Source organism: Zalophus californianus, chromosome 1, assembly GCF_009762305.2.
Source record: "Zalophus californianus isolate mZalCal1 chromosome 1, mZalCal1.pri.v2, whole genome shotgun sequence".
NCBI classification, from domain to species: domain Eukaryota; kingdom Metazoa; phylum Chordata; class Mammalia; order Carnivora; family Otariidae; genus Zalophus; species Zalophus californianus.
The window spans coordinates 212,933,943-212,943,593 of NC_045595.1; the positions used below are offsets into that span (position 1 = coordinate 212,933,943).

Sequence of the window (9,651 nt, forward strand, 5' to 3'; positions counted from 1 at the left end):
CAGCTGGAGGATGGGGAGTGTATACACCCTCTGGCCTTGGCTTCCTCATCTGTAGGACAGAGTGACTGTGAGGATCAGTGATTTACTGTAGGACGTGCAGCGTGACACCCGTGCTGTGTCCCCAGTGTATGGCTCATAACTTGGCCTCAGCGAAGTTGTCCCTAAATGACAGATCAGCAGAGTGCAGCTCCGTGGCGGGCAGTGGCACCCCTTTGAGCCTTCTCACTCGGCCTAACCACGCCTTTGCCTGCGCTTCACCTGCCGCGTTCTTGAGCGGCGCGGAGAAAGACTTCCTTCCGTTTGGGGCATCTCTAAAAAGAAATCATAAGACAAGAGGTTTTGGCAGAAAGCATTATTGCTACTAACGAGTTTTTTACTGATGATTATTTGTATGTTTCTGTTCTACCTAGATAAGCTTGAGTGCCTTTTTCAGTTCATGCTAAACCTTCTTTTTATTTTTAGCATCCCTACCCGACAGAAGATGAGAAAAAACAGATTGCTGCTCAGACAAATTTGACTCTACTCCAAGTTAACAATTGGTAAGATGCGCCTGCTCTCTGAAATTGTGCCGTCGGCATGATAGAGCCCTCGAAAACACGCTAATAAGTAGTGGGATTCGGTTGAAAGTTATCTGAGTCCTTTTAACTAGCAACACTGTGTTATCAGAGTACTGGATAATTGGTGGCAGGACATTTGAGAATAAATCACACACTTCCAACTTAAACATTTAATGCTCACTATAGACTTTTCATCTACATCCTGCTTGTCCAGTTAGAAATGTGTTTCTCCAGGGGCATCTGGGTGGCTCAGTTGGTTGTGCGTCCAACTCTTGATTTTGGCTCAGGTCATGATCCTTGGGGTCCTGAGATCGAGCCCCGCGTCGGGCTCTGCACTGGGCATAGAGTCTGCTTGGGATTCTCTCCCTCCCTCTCTCTGCCCCTCCCCACACTGCTTGTACCTGCACACACGCTCGCTCTCAAAAAAAAAAAAGTGTTTCTCCATTGTGTTACTACTATACCTAAGTCCCCACGTTCATTCAGAAACATGATGTTTTTGTAGATGAGCTTCTCTGGGTGGGGCATGGTGGCGATGAGGCATCTTGACCTCTGGTGCCCCCCCCACCCTACGGCTCCCCCACCTTTGGAAACCTTGTGTCACTTTGGTCAACTCTGAGGGGGGAGGCAGCCCTTCAGCAGGAGTCGGGGTCCTAAGAGGGAAATGCCTGGGGCAGTGTCGACTTTATTAAATGAAATATCCTGTTGTAATTTCGGCATCACATACTACTGCGGACGCTGGGACCCCGAGCACGTGCGTTCGCCTGAGATCACAGCTGTTCACCACGACGAAGGGCACTAATGTCGAGGGGTGCACTTCCACTTGTGGGTCAGTCATCTGTCTCATTGGTACTCACTCACGCAGACGTGGGAAACAGGTTCGGCTTATAAAATGGGCATCCGTAAAAGAAAGCACAAATTCTACCACTTGTAAACACTGCTACCTTTTTAACTGTTAGAATTTAAACTTGAGCAAGGTCAGGTAAGTTCCCATGTAAACGACAACATCTCCCAACATATGCAGTCGTATATGCAGGAGGTATGCTTTGGGTTGCACTAAATATTTGTTATCTTGCATTTGGGCCATTGTTTTGGGTGCCAATAAAATAGGCCATGCTCTTTGAATTATTTCCTGTTAAGTCTTTTAAATAGGGTTAGCAAAAACAAAGGTTTCACCTATGTTGCTGCGACATTTGCGATGGCCCTAGTACACTCGGTTTCCTCACGTTTCTCGGGTGACACTTCCAGTCTGGGTTTAGCCCTAAGGATGGTCGATTGATTGATTGGGGGTGGACGTTAGGGTCACTTCTTTGGACATTCTGAATGCTTTTGTTACTGCTCAGCTTTCTTGCTTTTCTTCATCTATTAACTTCCTTGAGCTCCCTAACTTGTGGCTCTATTAAGTTAACAGAATTGTCTGATCTGGAAGGTTTGACGTCAGCTTTTAATTTTTACATTAACAGCAGTTTACTAGCATGACTTGCATAAAATTTCTAGAAACTTTTCATATTTGTAGCTGCTACTACTTTTTGTGACTTTCCTTCTATGTTTACAAAAATCACATGTTGGCCTGAGCTTGAACACCCCATTAGCTTGCACCCCACCACCTAGCAGTGTTGAACGCGGAGGCTGAAGAGGCACATGCTGAGCAGCAGCGGGCTTCTCTTCCCAGGCAGTGGTGGGGTCAGTGCCGAGCTGGGGGCTGCCAGGGCTCCCCGGTGACTTCCAGTGCCCGCCTTGCTTGTGCTCCTGGGACCAGATCATTGCCTGGAGCTCTGTGGCTTCGGTCCCCTTGTTTCCATCGGAGAATGTATCCTCTTGCACTTGAAGATGCTTCTGAATGCTAGGATTTCATTTTATTTTTTAAACTTTAAGTCATCTCTGCACCCAATGTCGGGCTTGCTCTCGGTGGAGACGAGTGGCATGCTCCACCTGGGCCAGCCAGGTGCCCCGTGAGTGTTGGGATGCTAATGTTAAGTGGCCTGGGAGCAGGTGCATCCCAGTTCTGCTCTGCATGGAGAGTGGGGCATGGGGGTCACACCGCCAGGACCAGCCTAGAGCCCGAGTCTCCCGAGGAGCTTGTGTTTCTCTTACACCCTGAACATGGCTCCTTGCTCTCATCAGGGCCCAGCTTGCGGGGTGAGCAGGCTCGGCTCCAGCAAGAGGTGAAACCTCTCCTCCCTCGTAGTCCTAGAGGAGGAAGCAGAATTGCCCCTAGGCATGGCAGGTGCAGCCGTGACCATGTCCGAGTGTGCGGTCCGAACAGCCGCAGACTTCTGGCTGGCGGGGGCGGTGGACCAGAGCTCCGCTGCCTTCCCAGGTCCGAGGGCACCGGCTGGGTGCTGGGAGGGTGAGGGCTGAAGAAGGCAGGCTTTCCGTGCACATACTTAACGTCCATGAAGCGTGTTCCCACGTGCGACCGCGTGCGACCGCCGCTCTGCTGGTGCGGGGTCAGGTCCCCATCGCAGCTGCCCATCCCTGCCCAGGCTGCCTGGGGCCACTGTCGCAGCGCCGGCACAGCTGAGGGGTTTAGGACAGCGGCCCCTCCGTAACTAGCCCATCACCTGGGGTGGTTTCGAGGGCCGCAGCTCAGGCCCCAGAGCCGCACGCGCGGAGGTGACCACGAGTGGCATCGGGCACCATCCGCACCCCGAGGGCCGGGAGGGACGGGACTGCGGGGTTGTGTGGGGTCGCTGTTTGCTGGGTGAGGGGGCGAGACGCCCAGGGCGGTGGGGGCCGTGCTCAGCGGGAGGGCTAGAGGAGGGCCGGCCTGGTGACCGGGTCCCTGTGTCGCCCTCAATGCCCAGGTTCATCAATGCCAGAAGACGGATTCTTCAGCCCATGTTGGATTCTAGTTGTTCAGAAACTCCAAAAACTAAGAAGAAAACTGCTCAGAACAGACCGGTCCAGAGGTTTTGGCCTGACTCCATCGCCTCCGGAACTGCACAGCCGCCACCCGGCGAGCTGGCCATGTCGGAAGGTGGGCTGCCTGGGTGCTTGGGGGGGGGGGGGGGGACGGGCGAGGAGGGCAGCGGGGTGGGGGGGCGGGGCGGCCTTGGCTGCCTGGGATGCTGTGAGCTCTGGGACGCGGGCACAGCTCCAGTGTTGTGCATGTGATGTTACGTGCAGAGCCCCATGACAGAGTCGCACACGCAGTGCCTGCATCTCAGGGGCCCGGTGTCCGCGATGTGTTCTCTCCCGTTCCCCCCTTGCTGTGTGTCTCCTCCCTCAGACTTCAGTGCGCAGGAAGGAGCAGTCCCTTCCTCACCACCTGGCGTTGGGCCTTGATTTGTTTACCCGCAGTGAGCCCCTGCCGGCCCGGTCCTGCTGTTGCTAGTCCCGCTGACCGGGCCTCTCTCGGCACTATGCTGCTACGAAGTTAGGGAACTTGGGGGCCTTTATTTCTTCAGATATATGTTCTGTCGCCCCTCCCCCACCCCTTCAGGGACCCCTGTTGCCCAAATGGTGTGCTTTCCCGGGTTTGAGATTCTGTTTCTTGTTTCTGCCATTTTGATGGTTTCTGTGTCTGTCTTTGGGCTTCCTTAAGCTCTTCTTCTGTGGCTCACCAGCCACCGGTCCCACCGCGGGTGTGTTCAGGGTAGACATTGTCGTGCTCATCTCCAGAAGTTCCGGGAGAGTCTTTGCTACCTTTCCTGGCGCCACCTCATAGAAAACAGTCACAGTAACTGTTTTGATGTCCTTCTCTGCGGGCTCTAATATCTGGCCGTCCTGCACTGGTTTCTGACTGAGCTTGCTCCTCACTGTGGGTTGTCTCCCTGCCTGTGTGCAGACCTGGTAATCTTGACTGGATGCCAGGCCCCGTGACTGTCACCTTGCTGGGGGCTGGTGCTTTTGCACTGAGGCAAGTCCTCCTGAGCTCTCTTTGAGCAGTGACTTACTTGGGACGCTCTGACCCTCTTGTGCCTTGCTTTTGTGATTAGTCCTTGTAAGGTGACCCAGGCAGGGGTGCTCAGTCTCAGGCTGACTACTCAAACCAAGGCAAGACTAGATTGCCCCCGGCCCCCATGCAGCCAGCTCTCAGAGGCCTGGACAGTGTCCTCGAATCTTCTCAGGTGGTTCTCTCCCAGGGCGTGATTGTTTCCTGTATGTGTGTGTGTGGGGGCCTGTCCTCCCCCGAATGTACCCGGGCGGCTTTCCACAGCCCTGCTGGCCGGAGGGCTGGGGCGGGCCTCTCACGGTGGGCTGTCAACCATGCTTGATTTTGTTTCTTGAGTTGTGGTGTGTGCATTTAAAGCTGGGGCTTCAGCCTTTGGGTTTTGATATGCAGTGGTCTTCTATTTATATTTAAATAATTTATGTTTTCAGTTTTCTCTTTTAATCCAAGAATTAGTTACAAAGGTGTTAGTTCTCTCTCCCTCTCCCCCCCCCCACCCTTGGAAAAGACAGTACTGTATTTTGAGGAAGAAGTGCAGACAGAACTATCCAGTGAAGAGTGAGTTTTTCCTCCATCCTGGCTCCTGTCTTCTCCAGAAACCATCCTCATGACCAGTCTCCCGTCTGTGCTCCCACTGCATATGTGACATGATACACTGTGCACAGACCAGAGTGAATGAATGAAAGTGTTTCCCAGGTTGTGGTGTATGACACAGTCCTCTCCCGCCATCACCTATCACTACTTCTGTAGGCCTTTACAGATGAGCGCACGAGGCCCCCCCCCCGCCCCCCGTGTGTGTGCGGCATGCTCCTATAGCTTCTGTCCCTCGCTGTTAGGCACACCTTATAACCTTATAACCCGCATGTTATGAGGTTCCTAGTCTCTTTTGTTCTCCGTGCGGCACCTCTTTTCTGCCCTGTGTGTCTGTGTTCTTTATAGTCCTGACCCCTGAGGCCTTCTGTAGACCAAGAGCTTTTAGAGTGTATTAGCTAAGGAAGGGCGGAGGCTGATTCTAGAGACCGTTTCCTAATCCCTGTGGAACGTCCCAGAAACATATATAGGGGTCTTAATACGAGGTCAGATAAGCAAACAGTGCCCCGCCGAGTAACAAAGTGTCTTCCTGCGTGGGTGCTAATTTTAACCTTCTGCCCCAGGAGCCGTTGTGACGATCACCACGCCCGTGAGCATGAATGTGGACAGCCTCCAGTCTCTGTCCTCAGATGGCGCCACGCTGGCAGTGCAGCAGGTCATGATGGCGGAACAGAGCGAGGACGAGTCTGTGGACAGCACGGGGGACAGTGGGGCTGCACTCGCCCCCACCCACATCAGTGGCCTGGTGCTGGAGAACAGCGACTCCCTGCAGTAGGGGGCCAGCGTGGCCCAGAACCATGGGGCGGGCTGGCCTGACTTTTTATAGTTTGCACAGCAAACATTTTACACAGTTTTATTTCTAATATGTTTTATATGTAGATAGAGAAGAGTGCACTTTTGTATTTCATAGTATGCTTCAAGAGCACCTTTGCTGGTGCAGCGACTTCTTTCAAGTGTGTGCGTGCGTGTGTGTGCGGGTTTTTAAGGAAATTCTTTAAAGGTTTAACGCTAAAAATGTGATGAATGACGAACACCCCTGTGAGCCCCTAATTAGATTAAGGAATAGTGTTGCCATTTTCTAAAAAATTATGCAGTTTTAGTTTAGTTCTGTGGTTGAAGCAGGTCTCAGTGGGCTGATTTCTTTGTGTGGCCCATGGATTTGAAAGAAGCTTCTGCATCTTAAAGCTGCCGGCGCGAGGCGGACACCGCACAACAATAAAGTAGGCGTGACTCCGTGGTGGGCGTGCGGCGGTCTGAATACGCTTAGGTTCTCGCACATTCCGTGAGCCTGTTTCATTTGCTATAGATAAAAAGAAATTCCTATTTTTACCTTGCTGGAATTATTGGATAAAAAAGCTATTTTTATAAATTCGTTATGAATTGGATTATGACTATGCTGAGGATAAAATTTCTAGAGAAGAAACAATACATGCTTATTATTTCGATTTGGAATGTTCTGAACCGACCAAATTTAGTGAACCTGCCCCAAGTTAGCTAGCATTCCATGGTTCTCTGCCATCCCAGGGTAGTGATTTATATTTACTACTATGAAAGAAACAACTGTTGAATGAAATTTTGATACCTGCAAATTTTAGTTAATATGTAAATGCTCAGACTGCATCTTACACTCGATCTGAACATAGATCTAAAGGTATTGCTAAATAGGACTAGGTAAGTCAGGTGAAGTGGTGGCCAGTAATTGGTTAACAGCTCTTACCACCTGTATTTCTGTCTGATTTAAATCTGACTACAGTTAAATGGTTACTCTGCCACTTAGCTGTGTGTTGTTTTAGGATGTTTTAGTCAGCCATATGTTTGCATAGAATGTTTATTATAAACTAATATAAAATGTCCTCTACCCCACTGGCTCAGAGTGAGGGCCAATAACCCACGCTCAGCTCTGTTTCGTAATTAACATCACCCCGAAGTGACATGGTGACCCGGACTGGGGTGACAGCATGACTCTCCCACCACTGGTCCTGGTGTCCGTTTTTACTCCTTGTCCCTTGTTGCTTTGGAATTTCCAGAGCCCTCCCCCTCTGACTTGATCACATGAGATTTGGAATAATCTTAGGACTTCTGTTTTCCTGGTGACAGGAAGACAAGACAAACCAAAAGAGTAGACTGGGTTTTGTTTCCTTTGTTTTCATGTATTTGCAAGTAGGGCTCTTTCTCAGAGTGAAAACAAGCTACCTTGTTTCATCAAGTCTTTACGTGGTCTTACATGGGATGCCCACAGTTCACGTTTCTAAAGGATAGTTTCATGTTTGGGAAAGTCGTCCGTGCTTGAGGTTCACTAGCAGTAGCTGGCTACAGACCAGGGTGACACTGAAGGATATTTTGAGCGAGGGCAGACTTCGTTCTGCAACTGGTATTTCCCCCCAAAATTTATGGATTAAAGTTAATCACAGAAGAATATTATTTCCTAGATAACTTAGAAGGCAGTTAGAAATACATGGAAATTTCTCTTAAAATATTTCAGGAGCTTTAGAAGAAAAATTTGACTATCAGCTCTTGGCGAGAGAATCACATTTTTAAGCAGCAGTTACATTCCTTATTTATAAACAATTTGTAATATTTTCAGTAAATCTGCCCCAGTTTAAAAGATCATTTTAACTTGACCTAAAGTCTGACATTGTCGGACTTCTTGAAGTTAGGACCTGTGGAGGCCAGCCAGCCGGCTTCTTCCAGCCCCAGTCCCTCCTAGCTGCCCCTGCTCTTTGGCCGAGTGCAGACGTTCTCCCAGTGTGGACTCCCAGCCGGTCACCATCTCCCTCCCTGCCCGGGGGTCGCGAGGGCTACACAGACCTCATCGGTCTGGAGACGGGGGAGCCGCACAGCGTCCCCTTCCCCCCCCCGCCCCCCGCTGCTGGCCTGAGACTCGGCCTTCCATGCCCAGTGACACCACGTGCTCCCTCGGGCTGAGGCCGGTTTTCTTAGGCTCTCAGTTCTCACTGGCTTCAGAGCACCAGGATGAGCCACTCAGAGGGCGGGGCGTCCGGGCCAGCCCGAGGTTCCTTCGGACGGCCCGGGAACCCCAGGTGCTCGCACGCAGCGCGGCACGGCAAGCTGTTTCGGTTCAGGGAACCGCCGCCCAGCGTCTTTGTTGTCTGTCTGCCTTTTATAAACCCCCCCCATTTCCAGCCCTCGGGCATTCCAGAGAATCTTTGCAAAGGGGACTGCATCAAACGTTCAGTTTCTGTGAGCAGATTCGGTCCTGACTCTCCACAAAAAGGATGCTTTGGATGCGTCCTGAGACCCAGACAAAACATGCTGTCCCCCCTGTTGTGCTGTTGAGCAGGTAGCCGATGGCCGACTGCGCCTGCAGTGTCCTGACTGCAGCTAGTCCAGTAAGTTCAGTGTTTGTCCCGGATGCAGAGTAAGGGGTTGGGGGGGGCAGCCAGCGGCGCCGGCTCGCACCCAGACCGCAGGAGCGGGGCTGCGAACACCCCGCACCCCCGGGGCACAGGGGCCTTTTCCGCACGGCCCGTCATGGGCCGGGCCGGTCCTTCCCTGTGGGAGCCAGCGTCAGGGCGCGCTCCTTCTAGACAGACTCGAACGTACCCGGACGGGGGGAGAAGACCTGTCTCTGGCAGTTAGTGACAGAAATAACTCCGCAATCTGCCTTCGTTTTAGTTCTGTTTGGTCTATGAACTGACAATCTTTAAAATGTGAATACTGTAACAGTATGTTTTCTTGAATTGTTGTCTTTAAAAGGGATTTTTGTGAAGCGATTGATTTATCAAAGCAAAAAAATTAAAAATAGAAACATGCTTTATGGATGTTTTATTTTCTAAAGCGGAGGTCACCGCAAGCTGCTTTTCCATTTTAAGTAAAACATTCAAATCGTTGACAGGTTTTGCTGGTGATGTGGGGCTCGTAGTGAGCCCTGCACTTTGTTTAAGAATTAGGCTTGTACTGCGCTGGACATTCAGGTCCATTTGCATTTTCAGGACTCTTTCCTTAAATTACTTTCTTCAATTAGTCATTGGTATTCCGGGGGAAAAAATTGGGAAGTTTCTGTTTGTTTTTTATTGTAGTTTATCATAAACCTAATTATTTTGATAGTAATGAGAAAATGATTCATCAGTGAGGTATTGCCTTCCACGGTGCATGTTGTAAAGTGACACCCAAGGTCCTTCTGGACTTGTTGAAGAGCTGCATTAAAACAATTTCAGAGAGTTTTTTCTTTGTAGTCCAGTGTGTTTTAACTCCCTCCAAACTGTTTATCCTTAGAGGCCAAAGTAAGCAGACTTAAGTATTTTGTAAAAAAGTACATCTGAAATTGTAAATCTTGCAGGCGATGAGGAGAGCCGGCTCCAAAGTATATTGTTTCAGGAAATGTTCTGTTTGGAGGGAAAATGGAGCCTCTGTGTCGTCTCTCCAGCTCCTCTAGGTCAGAATTTTAACCAGGTGAGACCTTGGCCCAGTCTTTGACCCCTTTAGGTTTCAAGTGCTTTGTTCATAAAAGGAAGAAATTGGTTTATAAGGTTTATTCTAGCTCAAAAATAATATTTATAACTAATGCAATTCTACTCATCTATCTAGAGAGATAAGTAAATAAGTAGTGATTTAGCAAATCCTGAGAATAAGAAATATATTTAGATTAAT

The 9,651-nt window shown here is 50.1% G+C and overlaps 1 protein-coding gene across 8 annotated transcripts in view; it reads left to right on the top strand.

The window, feature by feature from the left end:
- Nucleotides 1-9,284, top strand: part of PKNOX1 (PBX/knotted 1 homeobox 1) — a 62,035-nt gene extending 52,751 nt beyond the window's left edge. For all 8 annotated transcript variants that reach the window (XM_027585974.2, XM_027585969.2, XM_027585976.2 and 5 more), the window contains 3 exons: nucleotides 463-539; nucleotides 3,362-3,534; nucleotides 5,604-9,284. In XM_027585974.2, the coding sequence (XP_027441775.1) occupies nucleotides 463-539; nucleotides 3,362-3,534; nucleotides 5,604-5,815 (462 nt within the window). In that variant the 3' untranslated portion in view covers nucleotides 5,816-9,284. The remainder of the gene's footprint in view (nucleotides 1-462; nucleotides 540-3,361; nucleotides 3,535-5,603) is intronic.
- The last annotated feature ends 367 nt before the right edge of the window (nucleotides 9,285-9,651 follow it).